This window comes from Amblyomma maculatum, chromosome 10 (assembly GCF_055883805.1).
Source record: "Amblyomma maculatum isolate TAMU_Amacu chromosome 10, ASM5588380v1, whole genome shotgun sequence".
Classification (NCBI taxonomy): Eukaryota; Metazoa; Arthropoda; class Arachnida; order Ixodida; family Ixodidae; genus Amblyomma; species Amblyomma maculatum.
Window position 1 is genome coordinate 144,963,937 of NC_139353.1, and position 27,866 is coordinate 144,991,802.

Genomic DNA, 27,866 nt, shown 5'->3' on the forward strand with positions numbered 1-27,866 from the left:
ATAGCCAGTTAATCAATATTTTTTGCCCTTTTCTCTACAGAGATAGCCTGCATTTGTTTCAATTGCAGGCTATAACTTATTTTAAATTTCTTTTGGCTATCTACAGGCAACAGTATGGCTTTCTAAAGGCTTTCCTAGGGCTGAGCCTATGCATTTCTTTTGTAGCCAGGCTATAGACTATATGACCGAACAACCGCAGTTTTAAGGTATGATGGCTTGCTTTTTCACAAGAGCATTAGGGCTGATTTTAAAGGTACAATGGCTATTGGAAGATATAAATCAAAACTTTATTTAATCAAAACGATTCAGCAAAGGAGTTCATGCTGCTTTTGTCTCGAGCTTCTGCTTGTTCAGCATGGATGACAGCGACTGGCGAATGGGCGCCTCTTTTATTAGCCCATACTTCTTGCATGTGTACTCTGAAAACAAAAAAATGCTTGTAATTTGCACAAAAATGTTAAGATTTCATAACTAATCCATATCTTTGCAGCACTACAAGGGGGGGGGGGGTATTGAAGCACTTTTCTCAATATGCAAGTAGACAGATTTCATCCCCAGTATTATCTGAATCCCACACTGTCGTATTCTGTTGCAATGATGCAGCTGGCACTGTAACATTATGTTCATATAAAACTCCTTCCTTGTAGAGTATACAAGGTTTAGTTAAAGACCCACTGTCCACCCTCCGGTCGAAAATATTTTCTTCCCCGGTGACTGTGAGACTTCGCCCCCAGAACGCAAGGCCGCAAAATGTGTTTGAAAAGAGTAAATAATAACACAGTTACAGCCCCCGCAATCACCTGATTCTGTCGTGCTTCTCTTCTTCCGTTCCCTCGCAAAGGTTTTTCAATCTCCTGACCGAGGTCGTCTAGCCTCCGCAAGACAAATTCCCCTTCCTCCTCTGCGTTTGGCGAGAGGTGCGGCGTGGCATTCCGCGCGCGCAAAAGAAAAAAAGAAAAACGGGCGAGGGAGCGCGCACAATGGATTTAGTCCGGGCGTGGCGAGGGAAACGCGTGCAGCGAGCGGTAGACACCCATCCTTCACCCTCAGACAGCGAGACGGACCAATAGACGTCGTTCTCAACAAATACGTCATAGCTGCGGCTCGGCGGGCCAGCCCAGGGAACGGGAAAGCTGGCTTCCCGAAGGAGAGTATGAGAGAGCTTTGATTTGTATTTTCATTGCTGTGCGGCGTACGTGTCACTGTAGCATTTTGCACAGACTATCTCCGGTACCTGATCAAAACACTGGGCTCCTTCGCTTAAAAGGTTCTTCCTTGGACAGTGGCCCTTTAAAGGAGTATAAAACACCTAATTTCGGAGGCTTTTCTTCTCTGTGAGGATGCGGAAGGCACTACAATGCATGAATTACCAAGTAATATGCACCATGACCGCTAAATCATTTATAATTGAATTGTCCTGTTATACCGTTTCTGTTTCAACAGCCCAATGATGACTACAACATCATCGTGCACTTGTAGGCTACAAGAGGCATGAAAAAGCTGTATATAATCATTGCTTCTACATTTGTTGTCATTCCATCTCTTAAAAGGAAACGGGCTGGCTTTAGCATGTACTCGTTGACATCAGTGATAGGCTGTTGAAGCTGGAATCTAAACAGCACGAGTAAGAAGTTTCATAAAAATTAAGAAGATGTCGTAGAGGAATATGACATGATAATCCATGTATAATAATGCCTTATGCATCATCACAAAGAAAACACCCACTCAGACATCTGAAGTAGAATTTGGACAAATTTTTGAATTATGAAAATCTCCAGTTCAGGAAAAGTCAAATCCAAATCTAGAGTACTTTATCAGCAAAAAACATAACTTTCAGCATAAAAATGCAAAGATGTGAAAAGCAGACCATATATATGAATGTGGGCCAAAGGAAATCTAGCGAAGGTCACATTCACCGGCTCTGGATAGAATTCTTTTGGGAATTTGGCCTCCTCTACATATACAGTCGAACCAGGATATATCGAACCCAGATAATTTGAGTTTTGGTTATATCGAACTCACGGAATATCTCCTTGAAATTCCCATGTGAAAGCATACGAAAGTTGCGTCGTATATCCAACTCCGCGCCAGAGGTGCGCCTCCCTAAGAGACGATCCCATTACATTTGCCCGTTTTCCAAGCCACACGCGGAAGGAAAGCGACGGCTGATCTAGAGCAACGCTGCACCCTTTCCCCAAAGGCGTGCGCATCTGCGGTTATTGTTTGCTGCGCGCCAGCATGTGCGTGAAGGAACCAGGGGGAACCGATTTGGCAAAATGCCGGTACGGAGCAGATGCAGCCGTGGTGTTCGGAAGGGAAACAACACGATAAAGCGAAATGCGAGGGTGTGCCCATTCTTGTTCCGAACTTTCTCCCCTTCCTCTCTCTTTCTTGGTCTTCATTTGCAGCAGCACACACTACACATGCGCCCACAAGCCAGCTCAGCCCGTGGCAGACAGAATATTGGGCGTCTACAGTGTGCGCCAGACTAGCCCTCCATGCGGCGGGTGATGTGCGATGAAAATCTTGTGTCGTCGTTCTGAAAGTGCAGCATAGTGGCGGCTGTGGGCGTTAAGAAACGGCAGGTTTTTTTTTTTTTGCCAGAATCGTCCATCTCTGTAGTCGTGTTGAACGAGCGCCGTAGCTTAAGCTATGGTGGCTGCAGGCGTTAAGAAGTGCATTCTTTTTTTGCGAGTCGTCCATTCATGCAGCTATGAATCAACAAGCGCACGCGGTCAGCAGCATCGTTGGCATTTGCAGCTATCACACTTTCCAATGATTTTGTGGCAGTGGACTATGCCCCGCCCCAAGCGCAGCGTGATAAAGGAACCACGTTTGTGCAATTAAGCCATCACGGGCACTTCCCCAAGTTCGCTTCCAGCCACCACAGGAGCTAGCACCAAAAGTATAGTCAAAAGATAAACACGCTGTGTCGTTATTCCTGAACAGCACCTTGGCACGCTGCCAGCCAAAATGCAGGGACGTGCCACCAACTAACGCTTTTTTTTTTCTTTCAAATTCTCGGGGTAAGAGTAGAGGACTGGGAGTGGGTTGATTACGTGACAAATACGGTACCATTTTCCACGATTGCAAGCGGCGTCTCAAGACAATTTCTGTATATCGAACTATTTCGTGATCTCCTTCTAGTTCGATATATCCGGGTTCGACTGTGAATAACCATTTTACACAGCAGGCCATGTGATTACAATAAAAGAGAGTGTGAACCATAGAACCAAAGTGGCTAACTTTGAAACTCGGGCAGTAAATAAAGAATATAGAAGCTAAGAATATACACTTCTTTTGTATTTAGCGTGGCTGTCAACCTTAATCACAGGACATTATCTGGCACACAATACTCGTAAGAAATCTTATATTGCCTGCAAAATTCACTGCTTTCTTCGCAGGAGGGCAGTTCAAAATAAGCCCATTTCGAAGCTGTGACAGCAATCAACCTGTCCACAAAAGCAAACACAGTACAAAAACAAAAGGCAAAGTAAACATTAAGTTTAAAATCAGGCATGAGAAAAAATGAGTTACAGGTCAAAGGGATTAAAGGCATCTCAGTTACAGCACACAAGCTAGCAAGTCTGCAGCAAGAAACTTCAATGCGAACACAAAAAAATGAGAAAAATGAAAAAAAAAGCCGAAAATAAAGGGGGCAAATTACGAAAGCAGATAAGGAAGAGAGCTGTAAGAAAACAAAATGTAAGCAATGAACCCTTGGAGGATTGCTGACCCATGCTAAGAAGTTGAAAGGAATGATAAATGTAATACAAGCAAGGCGAGTCCCGGTCTTGTACATGATAGTTGCTCTGCTAAGGCGGCACCACAATTAATCTTTTCTAATTATGAGACAATGGGATTGACAGTAAAGCAGTTCTAAAGCAGACCGTTTACTACAGCGCTGATAAATTCCACAATTTCATCGGCTAATGGCTTCAATGCAAAAAATATCACTAGCTATGACCAAGATGTGGCGCTCAGCCAGAGCTCTGTCGTCCACTGCCCTCACTTCTACACTGGTCGTTGTAGTAAGCTCACAGCATCTGGTGTTGCAGGCAATCTGAACTTGTCTGAAGTCACGACGCAGCTAGAGCCATGCCTTTTCCGCACCCCACTTAACATACCAAACACGATACTGCAATAACGGGACAAGGCTGCAGTTGCAGTACACTTGCTACTGTGCTGTCGGACAGTACTCAAAGGTTGTATAAACGCATTGCGAAATAGGATTGGAGTTGCTTATCAGTGACTGGATGGGCCATTGGCAAAACTGCAGGTTGACAATGCAGCTCTTATTTTCCGCCAAATCGACCGAGACTGCACACTTCTGCAGCTAGATGGGGCATTCTGGCATGGCTCATTCAACAAAATCATGCCACCAGCACTATCCACTGACCCCTCCCATCTACACTGGTCACAATGCTCAAGATTCTTACCACATCTCTTGCATTTAAACCTCAAGCTTTATACTGTGGAAAGTTGCACAAATACTTACTTAATACAGCATTCACACGCAATGGATCAAGTTGCGGCTTCGCCTCTTTATCTCTGTGGGCATTCGACTGTCTCCCGCTTATCGACTTGCCCACGAGTTCCGCTGGTGAAAACACCTGTCTCAGCAGGTCGCGGGCATAGGTGCTGGGTGTTTTCAATGGCCCCATATCCAGCATTTTCAGGACCGACCTGGAGATCATATATCCCCCAATATCTTCCATGTCTTCGGTGTTCTCGTCCTGCATTTTGTATACAAACCATTTATAAAAAAATTCCCTGAACTTTTTGAGTGCATAACTTTGAAGCCTCCCACCTGAACATTCTGAACAACGAGATCAGACTTCATATTTATTTTGCTTCTCTTTAGCCAATTTCCTAAACATCTAACAAATATTTTCTTTTCTGAAGTATACTGATTGCACTTCATTGAATTTTAAATGCATAGAAAAGGGCACTATAAAAGCATAGCTGAATAATATACTCATTTAAAACACTGCACATTAGGCACCATCAGCTGGAGAAGTTTATGGACTACAGAAGTGAATTCCAGTACAGTCGAACCTTGATATAATGAAGGTCTATTTGCAGCCGAAAATATCGAAAAACTGCAAATTTTGTTACGTCGAGGTTCCCATGCTCTGGCTGCCTAAATAAAGTAACAGGTTAGTGGAATACTGCTAGTAGATGGGAACCTTTAAATTACGAATTCAGAAAGTAAGCAAGAGATTATAGCCATAATAGCGCTAACCAGATGTTTTGTACATCCAGAGGATAATGAGTGGTAGCAAAGTGATGCAAACACATTATTTTTTTTTCATGTGAGCAAAGAGTGAAAGCATCACCCATGCTAGAACAGCTACCTTTGCATGGCAATTGTTCAGGCCTCACGTATGTGTATCATATTTACATGTGTAATGAACTTGCCTCCAATTTTTGCTGCCAACAAATAAAAAAAAAGCTAATCGTTAGTGCGTCCATCCCTTTCTTGCGCCATGCAGGATGGGCCTTGCCTTCCCTCTATCACGCAGCGATTGGTGTGGGCACTGTCCACTGCCATAAAATCATTGAAGCACTTGAAGCGAATGATGCTAAAAGCCCGCATCATTATCGTGGCTGACTACATGCTTTCTTTGATGAATAAAGGGTGGAAGGATAGACAATTGTCGTAAAAAAATGTCTACTTATTCTCACCTATTGAACCCTCCCCTTAAACAGATGCCAATGTCAGGGAAATGCAAAATGTGATGTATCTCAGCTAAAGTTTACGTTCTCATACGATTGTCAAAGTGACTGCTGATGCATGCAATGCGCGAGGACTTTGTTCAGTCAAAAGTGCGGCATAAGATTACTTCATAATATCGGGAAAAAAAAGAAAACACATGGTTTTCAATATAGCAGAGATTGGGAAATAAAAAATGCATCACATTGCGAATTTCGTTACAGTGCGGTTCGTTATATCAAGGTTCGACTGTACTTCTTGAAACCTAGCAAAGCAGTAATGGTTTACCCTATTGGTAAAGGCTAAAAATGGCAAACTATTGCTGACAGCAGCATTAAAGGAGCCCTGCAACGGGTTCGTGGGATATAACATCCCAAAGCGACTCAGGCTATGAGAGACGCCGCAGTGGAGAACTCCGGAAATTTCGACCACCTGGGGTTCTTTAACGTGCACTGACATTGCACAGCACACGGGCGCCTTGCTTTTTGTCTCTATTGAAAAGCGGACGCCGAGGCCAGGATTCGATCCCGCATCCTTGGGAACAGTAGTCGGGCGCCGTAACGACTGCACCACCCCGGCGGGGCATAAGACGTTTGAGTAAATAGGCCGTATACATGAAAAAAAAAGCAACTGAGACATACGACTTCAAACTACAGCTTAGATCGGCATTATTGTTCAAGCAGGCAATACTGACAAGACAGTAGAAAAGAAAAAGCATCAATGGACTCCATGACCAAAAGTGTCAAAGGACAAGGCAATGGAAATGTGTGTGAAGAAGCAGCTCTAGTAGGATACAAGCAAAAAAATAAATTATTGAATTATAAAGATTATTTGCACCCTTAGAATTTATTCTTGCAAACATGAGGTGAAGGAAAGTTTCGCTAAACTTTCAGGCAGTGTCGAATGAGTCCTTTTGCACAGATGTTGCAGTAGCAGACTGCTAGTTTCAAAAAATCTGTCAGAGTAGTTCCACTCAGCACATGTTCCGAAACTGATGGCCCTTCATTCCAGCAGCAGCTATTGGAGGGTTGTGTTGCACATTTATGAATAAAATTAAGCTCTAGTTTCAATTTGCGATCACCTTTGCTGCCTTAAGACATGCTGGCATCCCCACATCCTGCGCTAAATGCAAAATGTTTCATATCTACAGCGCGATAAACGGGACAAGAGAACACAATAACGACAAACACAGCGCTGTGTTTGTCGTTATTGTGTTCTCTTGTCCCGTTTATCGCGCTGTAGATATGGAACATCGTCACCAACTCGCCCAACAACTGACCTTATCAAAATGTTTGCCTTTTCTCGCTGTCATAAAGCACAGAAATTCAGACATAAGACTGCAAGGACTGCAAGTATCTCTCAGGCTTCGATAGCACCATGACTTCAAAGACATGAGAATTAAACTTTACACTTCGCACTACAAATGTAACCAGACACAGCTACTTTGGCTTGAGCCGATGATGCAGACGGTGCTAGTGTGGCAGGTGATGGTCACACGGGCGATTATGCAGCTGCAGGTTTCACAAAAACCATTCATGCATGGGCAGAGGCAGCTTATTGGGAGACATCAGGCAAATTGTTGGGAGTGTCCCAGTATCAAGGTGTCGATTAATTTAGCCTCGCTCTATTATATGTTAGCTCATTTGGCAAAGCGACTTCTTCACTAAAGTGGTAGACTATAACAAATTTTTCTTCCGACTATGAAATTTCTGTGCAAGCTGTTAGCTTTCCTCAATGACTGCATGGCTGCACTTTGATGGATGCTAATGAAAATTAATTCCTCGATTACAAATAAACATCTAACGCTATTGCCCTTAAAATTGGTCTTTGTTATTCACAGAAAACACCTCGAAGCAATTTTTGCATTCAATTTACTTTAACCACTGATAGCACATGTCACTGCACCCAGCATAAGACTCAGCAAACATGATTACTGCCAATCAGACCCAAGCAGGCAGGTGCCCAATGGTTAAAGCGCTTGGCACACTGCTGACACAGGATGTAATCTTAACCACAGTGGCTGCATTTCGATAAAGGCGAGATGAAAGAAACCTTTGCACTGTGCAATGTCAGAACAATAAAGAACACAGTCAATTAAAATTGATTCAGAGCTTTGTAATACTGTGCAATCCACTTATAACGCTATATCACATATAACGATGAAATTCTTCAGATTTATCAATTTTCCCATTAGTCCAATGTAAAAATAAACCAGATATAACGATCATCAGCAGTACACTGGATACAGCGACAGCTTTATCGCCGCCCAGATGACGTTTACAACGCAAATTTGTCTGAATGTTTAATAAAAAATGAACGACTAGGGAGAGAATGACGTGACAACTCGACATATGCGGCGAAATCGGACTGTCGTGGAAAAATCCGCGAGCGTAACTGCTTGTGGTTAGGAAATGGGCACTATCATCATTGCAGACGCTGCCTGTTGCAGCGCAGAGGGTGTGGCCATATCGCCATCGCCGATTGTGCCTCCGTGGAAAATGGCGCCAACCCCATTCACAGCATGATACAACATGAAACGGCAGATTCATTGCGATTTCTGACAGGGTTTCAAAATTGGAAGCCTCTTTAAAAAATATGGGCATTCGCACTCTACGATTTTAACAGCCATCAAGGCAGGCGATGTCCTGCAACTCATCCAGTCGCTAATCGGTTTCATGCACGCAAAAACTACCGCTGCCAGCGTATGCGCTACTGGAAGCAGTGCTCACAGCGATTGTCAAGCTCCAGCTGCTGCTCAAGTGACTGTCAATTCCTACTTTTTTGAGTATGCCTAAGTTATTTTAGGGCTATTGATGTATCCTGTAATAAAGTGTTCAGTGCTTTTTACGATTAGCGTCGTTCAACCCGATTTGCTTATCGCTGGTAAGTAGGCAAGCCTACATGCATGGGAAGATAGATACGTGGGTGTGTGCTTTTTTTTTCTGTCCAGATATAATAATAACTGGTTAGCGATTGGATTTACCGGTTTTCTCCATATCATTATAGGTGAAGTGCACTGTACCCGCACCCTTATAACTTGTGGAACGTTAAACACATGTAGCACCATATCAGGCTTACTCGACTTGTCCTGATCCCCACCCAAGTAAATCACAGCAATACACAGCAACATATTCCAATTTTTACGAGAAAGCGCTTTGCAGTCAAGTAAAAATGACACTGGCGATAATATACTCTGCAAAAGCTGATATTGGCACTCCATAACTATCATTTGGCCAAACAGTTTGGCTGCACCACAGTGCACCTGGCTGCCAGGCATTCTGTTCTCCTCACAGCTGCCTCACACCGGTGTAGCTGGCACCATCAATAGGAGGCTCTTGCAACCAGATACGCCTAGCAAATTCCTTGTAATCAAGGAAGCTTCTGTCCTCAACTCTCTAGCATTTAAGGTTGACAGTTATATTCAAAATATGTCTCGAATAACAGATGTCAACATACCATAATATAGGAGAAAACTAAGAACTGCAAAGAGAGTATATATTCCACTGCGTATTAACCAGGGGCATGTTTTGGCTACGCATCTTACACTCCAATGCCAGAAAATGTCATCAAGTATACTGTGCGTTCAGGCTTTTGGGCAAACTGGTACCATACAACTAAATGGATGGAGCAACTACACATACCACCCTTACTTTGCACCACTTCTGAAAAGCCACATATATTTGATAATACACTGCCGTGCACAGGTCAAAATGCTGCCAAACAGTTAAAATCTTGCTGCAGTAAGCTTGTGGCATGAATGCTACATAACACACCTGCAGCTGCTCCAGTCAAAGCAAAACTTTTCTTTATACACTTTTCAGATCTCCTCATTGCTTTACAAATGCACAACAACAATTACGCACCTGCGTTTCACCTCCGCCACACCTTAGAGTTCCCGCTGCCTGCAGCTCTCCATACAGGAGCCGAATGTCTCTGACGGCTTCTGTGCATTCTGCGAAACGAAAAAAGGATATGAAAGTAAAACACCCAAGAAAAGTAAGTGTATTCTGCATTAAAGCAGCGTGGCAGGCTCGTGCACTTAGTTACTACTAATTTTACCAATTTATAAGTTTTGCTAAAGGACATAGCAATGAGCACATAATAAAAGATGTGAACGGAGTGTCCATCCACTAGCCAGCATTTCAATGATGATTTCCTTTCACCCAAATACGAAAACAAGTCCTTTTGTTGAAACAGTGGCTAACAGAGTGTGCATCTCTTTCCAATTGTTCACTCTAATTTGTGTTAAGAATCTCATCTTCCTGCCCACTTGTTGGGTAACAGCAACACTGGATATGAATGCCCCTTGTTTATTGCCTGCAGCTCCAAAACTTAGGTTTTCTGTGGAACTCAGTGGGCAGTGACATTTGTTTTATGTTTTGTTGCAGACATCTATACGAGCCACAAAATGAAGGAAATTGCTTAAATTTATCACCCGATTATGTCAAAAGCAAGAATATAATAATCAAAAAAGCTATATTCACATTACCTTCTTCACTCACTTGAGCAAGTTAGTTCATCTATGCAACATATAGTAAACAAAGTCAACTTTTTATTGTTTGATTTGATTAAACTAGCTAAAGGCATTAAAATTTTAAAGCATTTAATTCTTTTTGCATTAAGGTTCTTAATGAAAGAATTCTGTACAATGGATCTGAATGTGAATGGAGCTTTACTGCAGACTTTAGCTGCATCAGGCTATAATGTGGCAGCTCAGGAAAGAATGAATTTTCGATCGCCAGTATATTCAGTGTTAGTGACACCAACTTAAGGGGGGGACACTGGGCTAAAATCATAATTTTCACACACAAAAAAAAACGTTTTTAGATTTTTGATGTTTTGGATTAAGAAACTTCTCCCTAAGTTTGGTTATCATCTGCACAGTGGAAAAAAAATTAAAATTATTTTTTTTTGCGAGGTGGGGTGCACTCACCACCAAAAGGCCTATGAGCACTGATTTCAAGACGCAGCCGCATAGCGGGCAAAGAGCTGAACGCAGAGTATCGCCAAGTTAGAATTATTCTTCGCGCTCTCGGGCCAAAACTGACCTGTAATCGCGAATGTAGCAGAGTTAAAAGAAAAAGCAGGAAGAGGAGGCATATTTTAGGCTTTGGTAATAGCAGATTGGCTGAAAAACCGAAATAGAAGCTCCTTTTTTTTTTAAACTAAAACGAGGCATGTAACCCTCGAAAACTGTTCTCAAACCAATAGGAGCCTGGCTAACCGAAGTGCTCATCAAGCCGATGATACAATAGGGAGCCCAAATAAAGATGCACGCCCCGCAACCAAGCAAGCAAAGAATTTCACGAGCACAGACAAGGATGCTGAACAGCTATAAATCTGAGGAAAAAAGCAACTAAACGCAATCACTACATAGTGGTGTCCTGTTCAAAAGGACAGCCCAATTTATGTACCAGGCCACTCTGATCTATTAATTTAGGCCTTAAACTTGAGTGTGTTCTGAACTCTTTGAACTCATTTTTCTCAGTTTGTACTTTTTTGCAATTTCACAACTGTTTGGAAAACTACCATTTCTTAACTATTCTGCCAAAGGCTGCTTTCAAGGTGGTTTCTGGACTAAAATGTTGTATCACATTGAGAGTTCCAATTAATCACCTGTTTTTTTTTTTCATAGTCACATGCAACCTATCCTTTCAACCTATATCATGGACCTTCAAGGACTCAGTGCAGCAACTACAGACATTTCTATCTTGTAATAGAAGTTGTAGCATATTTTATCCAGAACAATGGATTCGAAGCTGGCCTTGGAACACTGTGACGAGGACAATGGAAGGTTGCCTGGAGCATGCAATACCGGGCATGCATTTCTCTGCTCCTTTAGCCAATCATTTTTGCAATGCCCTAACTGCCTGAGTTCATGCAAAAAATGTGAATATTGTAGCCAAACCCCAATGAGCACTCCACAAAGCTCAACATGTTTGCTAGTCACATTTATGTTCCTTCATAATCTCATGAGGTGCTTTGAATCTGACAGCATGATGGTTATGTCAAATCCCTTACCATTATTATTATTTTTTTTTTCAAGTTGCTTTAAATAAGATGCATGCATGGCATACCATAGATGAGCCCTTCCTCTTTTCCCTTAATGCCCATTGACTCATGTCTGGATACAGTCTCTTCAAGCTGCTTTCACCCATACAAGAAAGGTTTGCAGAAAGGCTGTACAGGTATCAGCACCCAACAAGCCCTCTGGTTTCGGCTTCTTGAAGCTTGTATCCCAAAAGGGTGGGCAAGCAACCGCAACAGAGAAGGAACCAGTCCATAGTTTCACCCTACATGCATAGTACTGCACACAAATTGTAAACATTCAGTAAGGGATAATAGCCATACCAGCTCCTAACAAATCAACGAAATCATGATCAGCAAATCGAAGAAAAAAAAACAAACTGCCTGAAACCCGTTTTTGGGAGGAAAGTCCTGCACCAGGCAGTAGGCGCTGCATGAACAAGTGACCAAGGAGCAAAGAGAGAATGCAACCTTATACTTTACTGCACACGATTTGGTTCAGAGGACAGCTTTGAAGAAACCATAATAGCGAATAAGTCAAATTTACAAAGTTACAGCCTTTATACAAGATGATGCCCCTGCATGCCTTTTGCACCCCCCATCTGGAGCATAACTATGTATCAAAGTATACAGGAGTGAGTGGCACCATGATTGGGCCAGGTCACACCCCTGCCTTTCGCAACAGCTTCTGATACAGCACAGAGCAACCACATACATGCATTAATGGACTCTGAAAGTTGAAAAAAAAAAATCCCCTTCCTTTCACTGTGTATTGCGTGTTTACCAATGCTCTTTACCTTTCCATGAGGTATCATGCCAATCCCCTCTTTTCGAGTGTTTTCTTCCTTTGACATCATTTCTTTATAACAGCACAAGAATAAACCTTTAGCTGGCAGTGTGCACATGAACTGCAAATCCATTTCTAGCCTGTGTAACGTATGTTACCTGCAGTTCAAGGAAACGCACCTGATAAGTACAAAACCAGCTACCTTAAACCTAAGAAACTCTCCAAGCCCTCGGCTTTTTGTTATATGCAATAACACTACTAAAGTCACTCACCTTCAATACTTTCTTTTTGTGTCGTAATGAAGTCAATTGTTGTCTTCAGCCTCTTGTTCTCCTCTTGCAGGAGTGCCACCTGCTCTTTAAGATCTGAATTTTCTATGCCCAGTGAGGTACAGTTCTCGCAGCCCTTCAAAGAAAGTTAATATTGCTGTTAGTAAAATCTTTGCACTGCTACCAGTTTGCAGGATCTGCAACGCACGTCAGAGCAAAACAAAATTGCATTGCTGTGCCATCTGCTGTCAAGGCTCACAGATATTGTGCGCCAAGTGCCCTTTGCGCATGCCTGTCCTTTCTTTGCTATCGCCTGATAGCGTCAAAGTCACAGCGAAGCAAGCAAAAAGATATGCCTATGTCTTGTCACTCGCTTCGCCGTGGCTGACAGTTGCAGCAGCCGCTGATGTAGCTCGTGACTGTTGCCACGCATCTGCTTTTGCTAGTGCGATGAACGATGAAGCTCCCCTCAGCCTTTTGCATGGTGCGCAATGTTGCCGGAATATGTTGACATATTTCGAAGTGCCAGAACAACAAGTATGTTCACTTCTCTGTCTGTGTTGCTTTAGCACTTTAAAATATGTCACACCAGCACCAACTAGCCCAATCCATCACCCTTCTGAATATATATTATCTTTCAGGAGAGAAGCTGGCCAAGCAGGAAATTTATTCTCCCTTCTTTTCAACTCAGCTCAAGAGCATGTGGCCCTTTTACAACAAGTGCAGCTTTTTATCACCGAAAAAAAAAACAGAACTAGTGATATGCCTTATTTACTTATTGCCATTTTCTTTTGCTGCATGAAACAAGGCTCCTTTTCGCATTCCGACATAAAAACATTTTGACTACTGCCATTCTATTTTGCATCGTAATGCTTAGCTGCAGAATGCATGCAGCCCCGAACCTGCACTGTGGCCCCAGATGTTAAATGTTTCATATTATGCCCACAGTTCCTATTTTGAAGACAAAGTTGTACCAATGCATTTGCAAATGTGAAGAAGCACCCAATAGAAATGCAGAAAAAGCTGATATGTCCATATTCAACATGCAACAGCTCTTGGAAGGCAACGGTTATCCATGCAACATTTGTGCATCGCAATAATAAAGCTCAGCAGCTGTGTCACCCATCGCAGCAGGCGAACCAGACGCGCGGAAAACGCAGGGCTCTCAACGCCTGCCGCGATTGTTGAAAAACATCTCGTTGATGTGAACGAAGTGATATGCCTGATAGGGAAGAAAGCACATACATGCGCAAAACGCGCCTTGTGCAAAAGTGCCGTCAGCCTTACATTGCAGATCCCACAAACTGCTGCAGGTCACAGTACTGTACGAAATTTCACACTACATGAAAGGTTTCAGCTAAGAGATATATAAATATAAAGGGTTCAGCAGGTTCCAAAGTGACACATGGAATATGAGGAATGCCATTGTGGTGCACCGTATTAATTTAGACCACATCAGGGCCTCTAACGTGCACTGATATCGCACAGTACACGTATGTTTTTATTTCACTTCCATCAAAATATGGCTATCGAGGGCACGCGGTCCATAAAATGTCTGCCTAGTTGTGACAGCAAATGGAATTATTGATTACTGAGGGGAAGTGTGCAGTCAAAATTTATGAACTTGAGCACGGCAATGCGTCCTGCGTTGTCTGCAGAGCAAACAAAGTAAAATATTGGCTGGGCTGCTCTGTAAATGGTAAAGTGCAGTTGTCAGCGCAAATAGTATGCCTACGTGCCTTCGTTCTAGCGCCATCATTGCCAAATGTAAAGCTGATGGAGCGTCTTTTTTGTAAGCTGAAGAGTTCGTTCCAGCTTCAATGAACAACATGCATCGCAAAAGCAGCAAAGAGATAAAGATATGCACATGGCCGACATAACCATCCCCGTCACACTGCCGCTTCTGAACTTGTAGTAAAATAATAAGTTCGGAGCACACAAAGGGCATACTTACGTCGTCGCTGGCCTCCGCCAACCTATCACACGTTTCAACACGTTTTAACTGCTGCCGGCACTTCTTCTCCATCTGTGTGTGTGTGTGCCTGTCCAAAACAAAACAAAATAAATAAAAAAACGCAAACTTACAGCATCCAAGGCACTGCTCTAGCTAGTTCTGTAAAAATTGAAGCAAACTTACCGACAGCAATTATCTTCGCCGCGTATTTTTCCCCGCGCCATCGGATGTTGACATTCGCGTTCACTACACCCGAGTCTTTCGGATTTTGGATGATCAGCGCTGTGATTTTCGTTTCTACTATATCGCGAACAGAAACAACGTCAAAAACCGCGGCGCCGTCAGTTTTCACCCATTGGACTAGGGCGTAAAGCATTTTCTTGCCGCTTTTGCTGAGCTTACAAGCACGAGAAGGCTATGACAAGCAGAACAGGTGCTACTTCTAGGGACTCCACACGTGCAAATACAAATGCGCGTGGTAGCCAAGGTCTTGTCTTGTCTTGGCCTTGGCCGACTTGGGTAGGATGGGTCCTTCTAGGGTGCTTGGCTTGAGTTGGATTCATTGGATTTGAACGGCTTATCATAGGCTTATTAATGCTAATAACTATGACAGCCGTATTAACTCGTTGATGACAGCACAACGCGAACGGTTTTGTTAGGTTCTGAAAGTCCGGATTAGTGCGATAAATGTGTTTGCCACAACTACTCCGTCCTACGTCACTGTTACAGTGGCTAGAATACTGTACTGCGACTTTACCACTGCCTTACCACCATCATCGCCTCATATGCGTTTTCCCGGTATAAATATTACGCATCCTTAACTGTGTGTCGCTTCCGCGGCACTTTTGGATTGGGAAAATTGATCGAGCTGTAACATTAAAGCTTTTAAAAGAGCGATAAATAAAACGGCGACAGTCTGGCGACAACAAAGAAAATGTCTTGGATTAATTAATATGGCATATGCACTTCTCACAGATGATATATACAGCGTTCTGCAACTTTATCGGAACCGTCTTGGAAAATTTTCCCGCCTCGACCGGTTTCGATAAAGTTGCAGAACAGTACTGTACAGATGATTTGAAGGTTCTTGGTTCTGCCGAGTGGTTTTTGCTAATAATTGCCAGTTTTGAAGTATAGTACAGGAATGAGCTACATGTCCTCTGAAATGGATACAACTTCCATGAATGCTAAAACTTTACTACACTAGCTGTTCAGCAAACCGTGGCCCCCTTAAAGGCAGCCCTATGCATCTAGCTGAAATCTTGCTGACCACCTGCACTTACACCGCAGAGTATTTTTTTTGCGTTTCGCCTCCATAAACGGGCGCGTATTCAACAAGCGTGTGTGAAGATATATATATATATATGTACCAGTATTACAATAACAAACTCACACTACAATATGTCTGTCCTCGCAGATCGCTTATCGTACACATTCGTATGTGCGATTTACCGCTGCATGACTGGAGTTGCATGATCGAATTTTCTGGTGACAATTACGTTATTCATCTGATGCATGTACCTCCAGACTTCAGTGGCTGTTTCTTGCAATAAACAGATATTTTGAGATTCAGGGCTGTCACAGCTGCCTTAATTCAACACTGGGCTGGGATTTTTTGGATTGGGAAACATTGGGAAACAACGATATGTGGGCACTACACTGCTCCGTGGCTCTCGGCGACCTTAAGAAGCCCGAACCTGCGTCAACGGGTCTGAGCTGGCCGCTTTCATATCTCGAGACATTGGGGGAATCAACATATAGGCTCACTGTTCCGCTGACATATAAATGCCTCTGTTCCCCGAGTGTGCCGGCACCCATATTATTTCCAACTCTTTTTGGTTCCAGTCTAGATGTCTTAAAATTCGCTCTGTCTCCTTGGAGATGCATGCCCTTCAACAGACATGGTGCTGACCATCCTCCGCCGTCCCTGAGTTAGCCTTGTTTTTATAGAACCTGCTAAATAAAGTGTTTTTCTCTCTTCTCTCTGCCAGTAATGTTTTACCCGAGTCGTTCACGCGCTCACGACCGCAAAAGAGTTGCCTCTTTTATAAACATTGTATTCATAGCCTTCTAAATTGGCCTCAAGGGCCTTTTGCTGTTCTCTTAATTGCCTTCATGAAAGGCAGGGTTCATGTTTTTTGGTAGCGGCTTTAGTGAGTGCGTTCCTCACTTCGGTCGGCAGTCCTAGGTGGATGTGATGGTTCCGTGCTGTTATTGAAGACGCCCAGTTTAAGAAGTCTTTCTGTAGGGGTGCTGTGGAGTTGCTCCAGTGCTGAATTATGCCTGCCTTATATGATGTCTTCTTTTTATTATTATTTTTTTTTCTGCCACCCCTCGTTTGAAATAGGGGATGGTGTACACTATTCTGCTAATCACAAAAGCTTGAACAATTCGGCACAAATCTTTCTCTTTGACCCCCCGCCTTTTATTGGCTATTCGCCTTATTCACCTGGTTGTCATGTTAATTGTTGACTTCAGTCTATTTATTGTTTCTGTGTTGGAACTTTTGACCACCCCTGTACATATACAACGTACGAATCCAAATCCGGATCCAGCTGATCGCTCGATTGCGACCACGCTATTGCTGCTATTGCGACTATCGTGATTTTCCAGACTTCCTTTTGGAATCCAGTTCTATATACCTTTCGCATATAATTGGAGTCGTCGGTTCGACCGCTGCTTTTAGCATCTTAAACACTCCGTATGCTCTACCAGTGTTTGGAAAGGTTCGCTTCACTGCAGTTGTCGACATCGCGCCTGCCAACAGGTGAGTGCTTTTTGGTTTTACGAGCGAGTTTGATAATGCACGTGTGATCTGCGTAAACATTTACGAAATGTCTAAGATGCGTCAGGCAGACCCAGTTCATTCTCATAAAGGTATGGCAGACCGACGTCGCTCTAGGTTATGGCTAAAGTCACGTTCAACGTTTGCGCGTCATGCTGCCGGCGCGCCGGTGCTACGCGATCTTATGTGCGGCGCGTTTGCACCTGCATTCGCCTTCTTTTGAGGTGCTGCATATATAAGCTCGCCCATTCTTTTGTCTCCGGCTGCTGTTCAATCGATGTAGCGACGACATACGCTCATCGCGACGATAACCACGAACACGATGGACCCGCGATCATAAATGCATGCGATTACGTTCATATGTATTGAGAGATTCCAAAAGTCCACGCAGACTGTGCGCGACGGAGGTCTTACACGCAAGTGGGAATTAAGCGACGCGACGTACGCCGGCAGGCGTGTTCGCTCTCTGCCCTCGTCCAACATGTCACCTCATTTTGCGCATAATTTAAGCAAGTTTTCACCAGAATTTGTGCGGACGGCAATTATATTGATTGCGCACCGACTTGCGAAGTGCAGATGCTACTCTCGCTAAGGATCGGGCGGGCGGCCCGTGCTCGTCACAACCCTGAAATAGAATGAAAAAGGAAAGTAGTACGTGATGGTGCACTAAGTATCACATCGAGTGTTCAGTGAATCAGATAGAGATAGGTGAATCTGGACGTGGACATTGCGAGATTGCATGCTTACTTATAGAATGCCATTGACGATTGCCCTTGCATCAGTGTTGATATAAATTGGACAGCGCTTCAGTACAGTGTAGAAGTATGTTTGTTGCCTATTCTGCTCTTGGTAGCAGTACAGCTGCCACAGTGTATTATTGGGATGACAATATTGTGGAACATGGAGAGTGCTTGGCAGAGCTGCATTCCACGTCGTCTAATGGCACATGCCCATTCTCTCGCCACTTGCAGGCAGCTCTGGATCCTCACTTGTATCTTACACCAGCCGTTTATATATAGGAACTGGCATCAGATGCCACTTTGATAACTTGTGCACCAAGACTGCTAGCACTGAGCATCTGTGTCAGCTGTTGTGATCTCTGAAGGAGACCACTTATCACCTTTCATGGGGCCGCGATTTTCGCAGAAGGAAAAGGGTGCTTCAAATTTCAATGAACAGCTCAGATCGTAAAGACAGCTGGAGTACTAAGCGACATGAAACAAATAGAATGTGCAAATTATATTTTTTTGTGAACGGAACAGCAAAAATAATGCTTGACAAAAGGTTTGTCAGTTGCATTCGTGAAGTTGGCTTTGAGTTGATGGCACTCACTGGTTGCAGGTGCTTTGATGTAAATGGGAGTAGTCCATATGCCGACCTCACGTGAAAAGGCAGTATGCTGCATGTTATTTTACCTGTAAGTAATGCTGAAAGCAGGAAGAAGTTGGATGTGTACAGGTCATAGGTCTTGCCAAGCAAATGAAAAACACTCGCAAGCAAAAGCGTACACAGAAGTTGTATACTGCTAATGTCTCGTGAAACTGCACTAACAGTGATCACAGTTGCTGGTGTAGATGTGTGCCCTGGTGTGTGAGCTATCAGTCACACTTGATGCCAGTTCCTGCGGTTGAGTTCATTTACAACAGTCGCAGTTGCAATGAACACTCACTTATTGCGAACAAGGGTGGAGCTCTTGTGCATTATTAGGGCTGTGGTACTGCATCTCAAATAAAAAGTAATAACCCTAGCCGTACCACTCCGATATAAAATATGGGGAGACCTGCAGTCTCGTCACTGTAGTCGAAAGATGTGCACGTTCAGCCAATGCGGAGACCGAAGAGCGGTTCCCAGGTCCGCTTCATCTCCCTCCCACCCAACCTCTCGAAGAAAGTGTTGATCCTTCAATAAAACAGGCTACAAGGTCAATTGGTGACTGCGTGTACTCAAGTTGAAAAGCGATAAATGCAAGAAAGGGGCAGCGTGGAAAGGGAAATTGCTGTTCACAGCTGCGGATCAGCTATAGGGATAAATTTGTGTTCAGAAACTAGTTCTGAGGTATGCCTTGCTGGCCCGGCAGGACCAGGTCATGCTTTGCCGGCTGAGTCGGATCTCCACCAACTGTGCGACTGTCAAATGGAAGCAGCACTGTGCCTGCGTGCACTATGCTAGGCGCACCGCTGCTTCTTCAAGAACCGGAGAGGTGGATGGCGACCTACCACCAGATGCCGTGAATGCTGCAGTTGTTATCAATATTATCATGTTCATAGAACAGCTGGTCCCAAAAAAGTGGCTCAGCCAGGTGTATACAGTCGTGCCCCGTTAATATGGACGACCCGAATTATGGACAGTTTTTCTGGGGACGAATCTTTTTCAGTGTATTATGCTTTGTTAATATGGAAACTCGCTTTCTGGACAATGGACAGGGGAAGAATGCACACTGCCCACTTGGGCCCATGTATTTTTGTCTCTGTAATATGGACAGTGCTTGAAAAAAAAGCAGAATCCGAACGCAAGTTAAAGAAGGGCACGTCGCCCGCGAGCCTACGTGACAGCCGATACGGCCAGATGCCAGAACGAGTCCTGTGGGGTACGTTGGAAAGAACCAAAGCGGCCGTGTCGCCGTTTTGGAAAGGGGGAGCGCAAGAGCGGAGAGGAACGTACACAGCAAACCGAGGGTCGGTGTAAGAAAGAATCCGTAAGGGGGAACCAGGAGTTTTCTGGGTGCAGCGGCAGTGCCGCTGCTGTCGGGAAAACAGCAACATGTGGTTGCACTAAAATCTGCTGAACGTGAACAGAGAGGCCGGTAACAGCGTAAGAAAGAAATGAAAGGAAGAAAGACAAACGCCTACAGTGGCAGCAGGAACTGAACTTTTCTTTAGTATGTGTTCCATGAAGCCGTTATCGCTTTTCGGTGAGAGTTAAGACACACTCACAAAGTGGGCGACGAAAGAAAGGCGATGTACGAGCACGCAACCGAGACCGGGCGTCCCGTCCTGGACGCGCTTCCCTCTCATGCTCCTGGTTTTCGTCCCTGTTGCGCTGCCGAACTGCCACATTTTGCACCTCAGGCGGTCCGGTCCGCATGTCGGCTTCGCTTTAAGTCAACAATGCGACCTTGACAAGGTCTGAGCTCTTCGTAGTCGGCTGGCCGTTGTTCTAAACTGTACTTAAGCTTGCAGTGTTTGTTTTATAGGAACACATAGAAACGGCGCCAAGAAGATGGGATGCTCGATAGCCTTCTGCGTAGCAGCTTGCCAACTTGACTCCCCGCGGAAACAGTACAAGGCAGAAAAGAGAGAATAAGAAGAACGGAAAGGCAGAAAGGTTAACTAGGCAAGAAAGTGCTAAGCATCAGGAGCCTGTATACCCTCAACTTCAGTCTGGATTTTGTCATGACGGGAGTAAACGCAAAAGAACAGAGCTGAACGCAGACGCGAAGCAAGCAATCTGTGAATACAAGGGGCAAAAGCCATCTCAGTCAATCTTAGCCGTGAGGGACTAGTATCGACAGCTCGGCTGTTTCCTCGCCTCAGAAGAATCTCAAGCAGCCACTTAGAGGCTAATTTACTCAGTGACGACGCCATTTTGGAAATGGCGGTGAGTAGAGAATCGGATGCTGATTCATCGACCAGTGAGGAGTTCGTGCTCGAAAGTTCGACCAACATAAAGCCCACCATCACGCGTGTCATGGTAGGCGAGTCGCTTCAGACTGAACAATTTTTCGAAGACAACAATGATAGGATAATGCACACAAAATTGCCGGTGTTCTGTCAAATTTTGAGTCCAGTGCACACACCAAAGTGTCCATATTAACGAGGCACGACTGTATACGTATTTGCTCGATTCTAAGCTGCCTTTTTTTCCATGAATGCAATGATCAAAGTAAGGGAGGGTGCTTAGGTTTGAAAATCTAAAAGGGAGCCCCCCCTTCCCCCCCCCCTCCCACCCTCGCTCTACCTCAATGAGACGAGTGCAGGAAATAGAATTTATTTGGCAAACAAAGTTGGCAAACAAGTTGGCAAATGCGATTACATTTCGCTTAAGCTGCAGGCAGCCCTCTACAAACTTGTTCCAATTTCCGTTATGGCTCTCAAATAGCTGACACACCAAACAGTGCGAGTCTGTGATCCCTGTGCTGATAGACATAGCAAGGTAGCTTTCTGCCAGTTTTTGACATTTGGTGCCTCCATATGTCATTTACTGTTTGAACACAGCAACACAAAAAGCCGGAGATCGCGCCACCTTGGAACTCTGACAGTTCCTGCTCGATGACAGGGTTCGCAAGCACGCTTGTTGCCTTGGATATGAGTACCTTCTTGCACAAAAGGGCGTGCATAGATTTGCATGCAAACATTTTATCAAAAAGCTTTTTCCGAGAGTAGGGGAAAGATTAGACAAGGGTGTTTAGATTCACGAAAATACAGTAATCATGCTGGATAGCTCGGAAAGCAGCTTGATAGTGCCAGTTATGAAGAAACAGATGTCTGCAAGCAAATCTTTAAAGAAGTGAATGCCACTTTTTTCGAACTTTGCATTTTTGGCTGAAAACAGGACCAGTTCTCTTACTACAAACTTTGGATACAAGGAATTGAATCCATGTGGTCATCAAGATTGTTATAAGTGCAGTAGACTGTATTTGTAAAATAGGGGTGAAGATGCAGAGCTGCCTGCGGCAGACGAGAAAGTGGCCATGCACCGTTGCATGGCATGGAATACAGCTTTGCCACACTCCCACATCCTGCAATATTGTGATAGCAACAGTACACTTAATTGCTAGATAGAGTTCTGATTGCTGCCAAATGGCTGAAGCTATGTTTGATTGCTATTACATGCACTCTGGCACTGCCTGCAACATAAATCTTGCTCTTAGCAAGCAGATCATGGAAGTCACTACTATATAGCATGTTATATATGCAAAAATGATTATTTTTCAGATGAAGCCAGGAGGTGTATACAAGTGGTATCACCACTGAGATGCGGCAGGCATTCCCAGACGCTCAGCACATCGCTACAAGAAGCAGTATGCTGCCAGGTAACTTATTTGCTGTGGTCATGTTTATAGCTACATCATGTCAGTAAACACAGACAGCCGCTATCATATTGTTGAGATTTAAAGCTTGGTCAACTCTTTGCACCCATTTGCCTTTTCTGAACATTCTAAATGATATTATATTGGGCTCTACCTCTGGAGCAAACAGCATCAGTTTTGATCCAGAGGAGCAAGTGGGACCCCTCTTACTGCAGTGGACGCAGATACTCTACTAATTGTTGCATTTTAAAAGCTAAACATTATATATTCTTTTCAACCATTTTCCAGTTGTCAGTGAGTGCCAGCATTGTACATTTTGATCTTGCTTCATTGCTAGGTTTGCTGCAGTTCATTTAAGCTGTTGTCATGGTTCATTACTGCCATGTACAGCCTTTGTCAAAAGTGTAGAGCCCAGGGGGTTTGCTTCTGAGCAGTGTAGTGGCGCTGATTTAGCATTAGTGGAGGTCCTTCCCATCAGAAAGGGTAGGACAAAAAATCATCTTACCATAAAGTGATTCGGAACACTCTAAATGTATTACAAGCTGCACGAGGTGGCTCAAAAGCAGATCCCCTGGGCTCTACACTTTTGACAAAGACAGCACCTTATTGCCGCATGTACATGACAGAACGTGACGTAAGCTTCAATTTATGTCCAGAAAATAATGTGTGAAAGTTTGGTCAGTAAGTTTCGTTTGTGGAGTTGGTACTAAACGGTTTGGGGAATAATGGCCAAAGGTGCGGAATGCATTTACATTCTCGCAGTTTTCATTTGTGGAGCTAAAGAAGACCGATAGCTAGCAGGATGGAAAATGTGCTGACTTCTACATAGAACAATACATTCCGAGAACAGAGTAGAATCACCCAAAAGCCACGAGGTTTGAATTTTTCAAAGTGAAGTCATTGATGCCTGATAAGGAAAGTTCCACTGAATGGACTAAAAGGTTCTGCTGCTGCGTGCCGCGGTATGCACTAGTGATAAACTGTCTTAGGCAGCTTCGGCAGGGCTGAAATTGTAATTCCAACTAATCGAAAAAACAAACATGTGCCTTGTGGGTTATAATTTGCTGAGGTCGAGGTCAAGAAAATTTCTGCATGGCGTGGAAGGGGGGGGGGGGGGGCAAACATTTGACTGAAGTCCGAGTGGAAAAAATGTCGCAGTAGGTTTGCAAGGATCGCTGCGTCGAAAAAACCTCTGCACAGCTAAATATATGCTAAAAGGGTCCTATTAATTTTACCTAAGCATAATTTGAATAAATTTTCAGTCTTCTTCAAGTTTAAAATAGTCAGAGTTGACTATTTGTGTGATAATTAATAATTTACAATGGTAGTTTTACCCTCATTGCATTCATAGATGCCAGTTCTTTGTAGCAAAACTTTCTGGAAGCTTTCAACAAAAACCTTACATAGTGTATTATATAAGTGCAGATGAACTTCTTTACATGAAATTAAGTGGCTTATTTGAAACTAGAATTTAAAAATGCGTGTTTGTTGAAGGCTTCGAAGCTGTAGCTTCGCTATATTTTTTTTTCCCCAAGATCAGCTTCCAGCCTTTTAAGGCTTCAGCTTGTACAGCACAGATTACAGTGACACAAAAATTCTGTTCACAACAAAACCACGTAGAATGTTGGTTTGGGGAATAAATGCTTCTCACACACACATTTGGCACACTAGAAAAGAAGCCACCAGTTTCTTTTTAGAAGTTGGCAGACTCTACTTTTCTTGGTATTCAGTGAATCAGAGAAAATGTGCCACCTTTTTGTTGCAGTTTTAGCTATAGCAGCAGTCTGTCACATAAGATGAAGACATCGCTTGCGTGTTCATAAATACGTAAGCATTTGCAACTTCGGCACTGTGCTTAATAGGATACCAGAACAAAAAACTGTTACTGCAAACTTTGTTTTTTATTCGGTCAGGTTATGCTGCTCACTGTAACATGCTCCATGATTGACAATAGCACCATCATATGTCTGCTTTTGACAGTGCACATACCAAGCTTTCCCATAGAATTGCAGAGCAGTTTCATGACCATAAAGGGCTATTGGAAGACTCCGCTACTACACTGTGACAGCTGACTAAAATAGTTATTGGCATTCTAATTGACACAGGCATGCATATTAAGGGTAATGTAGAAAGCATGGCTTTTAGTTTTTGTAATTTAAAGTGCCATGTAAGTAAAATACATGGTTCATGAATGGTGTAGAGCAAGGTTGCGGTAACTTGTACCATATTTGCTGATTTAAAGGTTTATATATCGAATTATTGCTGACCTTCACATGTGTGACAAGCTTGTCATTTGCCACATATGGATGAAATACCTACTTGTGTGACTTTTTGCTGTGGTTTTCTATTTTGTAATGGAAAAGGGGTCATGTAGTACTGGAAAAGGAAAATGTAGCAATTGCACATAGCTTTAATCATGCTGCAGTTTGACTTCTCGTGGCAGTTTCAGCGACATATGCACAAATCTTGATGCTTTTTGCAGTTTGGCTGATGGAATGCCTGCTGAAAACTTTATATCAGCAGTATGTTCCCCCTCATATGAATTTCAAGAAATGCAAAGAGGAGAAATTGAGCATACGGCAGTTTTCTTTGGGAAGGGTGCTGCTACTATTTCAAGCGTGGAAAACCCGTCAGCCACACCACCTCAACCGACTGGGGTGCTAGACCCACCAGAAATGGAATCCATTGAACAAGACCCAATGGTGTGTGCACATTTATATTTATTTTATCACACAAAAAGTGCATTTACCTGTGAACCGACAGTACAAAATTGGATATGTTTGACTTACACAAGATAGTTACTTTTATGCCTCATTTTTGAGTACAGGGTAGCTGAAAATGGTTAGAGATGACAAATGTGAATGAATAATGCAACCCTTGCATTTTAAGAAACATCCTGTGTTATATTAATCTCTGTAGCTCTAGGAATTCACATATTTCAGCAAGTTTGTCACAACATGTCATGTTTTTATAAAAAACATACACGTGCCAAAAGCTTTTAATTTTTTTTTCTTTACAGGCTCAATCCTTATTTCCTGGTGCCCAATTGAACCACCATGAGAGCCTTGTATTCATTATGGCGCATTGTCTGCGGCACCATAATTCAAAGGAAGCCACAGAAAGCCTTTTGGCTTTACTTCACAGCCACCTTCCTAAAGGCAGCCATCTACCTGCAACCAAGTATATGTTTGACAAGTATTTCAAAGACCAAGAACAGGAAGTTAGCAGCCACTTTTACTGCCCAACTTGCCACAAGTATATTGGGGTGGCAGAAGGTGGTGAACTCCTTTGTGCATGCGGTTTAAAGCATTCAGCTAAAGTATTGCTGAAGGAAGGGTCGTACTTTCTTTCTTTGGATTGGAGGTCGGAGCTTGCTAATCTATTGAAGGCCAGAGGCCCTCTGGTAGAAAAGCCGGGCCTAAAGTTCGATGTTGGGGATATAACAGAAAGCCCAGCATACTGCCAACTTCCCCTTTGCCCTGACGATGTTACACTAACGTGGAATACAGATGGAATTCCTATTTTTCATTCTTCCGATTATAGTGTATGGCCATTGGAGCTCATGGTGAATGAGCTTCCATTGAAAGAACGCATGAACAATGTGCTTCTGGCAGGCCTATGGTTTGGCCCAAAGAAGCCAGACATGCAGTGCTTCCTGATTCCATTTGTTCAGGAAATGAATGAACTTAGCAGCACTGGTTTGTCGTGGTCAGATAAGAATAATGTCAGCCATTTGACGAAGGTGTACTCTGGGCCATGCACTGTGGATGCAGTAGCTAGATGCATGCTGCATAATGAGAAGCAATTTAATGGGGAATATGGGTGCTCCTGGTGCTTCCATCCTGGCCGTGTTGTCAAGCAGGGCAGAGGTCATGCACGTGTGTATGAGGCAATGAAAGTAAAAAACAGAACAGATAATGACTTCATCAGAGATGCAAGGTCACTCTCGCACGGTGTGCTTGGAACCACAGTGTTGTCGCTGATGCGGTTCTTTAGCATCACCAACAACACTGTGGTAGACTACATGCATGCTGTGTGTTTAGGTGTAGTAAGAACCACCACAAACCTGTGGCTGACAGGTGTGCACTCTGGCAAGGGCTTCCACTTGGGCAGAAAGCTTTCAGCCCTAAACGACCGGCTGAAGGGCCTCACACCACCTATGAGTTTGCACGCCTCCCTCGCTCTCTATGCCAGCGCAAATTCTGGAAGGCAACAGAGTGGAGGGCATGGCTGCTATATTATTCACCATTTGTTCCTAATGGCCTGTTGCCTCTCCAGTATTTCAAAAACTGGTGCAGGCTTGCGAACATCATGTACGTCCTTCTTGCAGACACAGTTACCCTCGACAACCTGGCAGCAGTTGAGGCAGAAATTGTTGTATTCATGTCTGAATATCAGCATCTGTATGGGTTTCAACATATGACGTTCAACATTCACCTGCTGTCACACTTGTGTGACAGTGTGCGTCAGTGGGGCCCACTTTGGGGTTTTTCTGCATTTCCATTTGAAAACATGAACGGGATTGTGAAAAAAAGTTTTCACGGAACTCAGTATATCCCCCAGCAGATTTGCAGACAACTACTTCTGTCTCAATTTTTGCCCACATTTGCAAGCACACATATGTCTTTTGATGGAAAACCTGAAATTTTTCACCAGTTTGAAAACCTAACGAGGGGATACAGGAAAATCTTTAATGTTCACAAGGAAAGAAATGCCATGACAATTGGTACTGACTCCAAAACTCTGACGATGACTGAAGCTGACTCCATCAAAAGAATGGGATTTTCTACTTCATGTGTCATGAAGTTCAAGAAAGTACTTGTTAAGGGCACCAAATTCATCTGGAGCTCGCTGAACAAAAGCAGAACAAAAGCAGTTGTTTATTTAAATGATGGTTCATTCGGCATCATTGAATGTGTGCTTGCAATTTGTGCGAAGTGCACTGTGCTCTGCAGGTGTGAAAAGGACGTGTATTTTTTGCTGCAGGACGTAAGAGCAAAGCTGTCAAAGTTCACCAGTAACTTTGCTCGCATGTACCTTCTTGAAACTCAGCAGCATTACAAACTGGTGAATGTTGGTGCTGTGAGCAACAAATGTGTTGCCTTCATTGTAAATGACAAGTTGTATGCCTGCCCTCTGTTCTGGAACATGGACCACTAATCGGTTGTGAAACCTTTGGACTAGCCATATTTTCCATTTTATCAGATTCGCCCTTCATATTTAGAGGCTTTGGGTGAAAAAGTTGCTATATATGACACACCTCAGTCTACCCAGTTAGGCAGTGAGACTTGACTGGTTT

The 27,866-nt window shown here is 43.5% G+C and overlaps 1 protein-coding gene across 1 annotated transcript in view; it reads right to left on the reverse strand.

Annotated features, from left to right (window-relative positions):
* Positions 1-318: 318 nt before the first annotated feature.
* Positions 319-27,866, reverse strand: part of LOC146177635 (uncharacterized) — a 61,124-nt gene continuing 33,576 nt past the window's right edge. Inside the window, exons 2-6 of the mRNA XM_084580762.1 lie at positions 12,803-12,935; positions 9,600-9,668; positions 7,160-7,188; positions 4,499-4,730; positions 319-419 (exon numbers count right to left, since the gene is read on the reverse strand). Of these exons, the coding sequence (XP_084436888.1) occupies positions 319-419; positions 4,499-4,730; positions 7,160-7,188; positions 9,600-9,668; positions 12,803-12,935 (564 nt within the window). The remainder of the gene's footprint in view (positions 420-4,498; positions 4,731-7,159; positions 7,189-9,599; positions 9,669-12,802; positions 12,936-27,866) is intronic.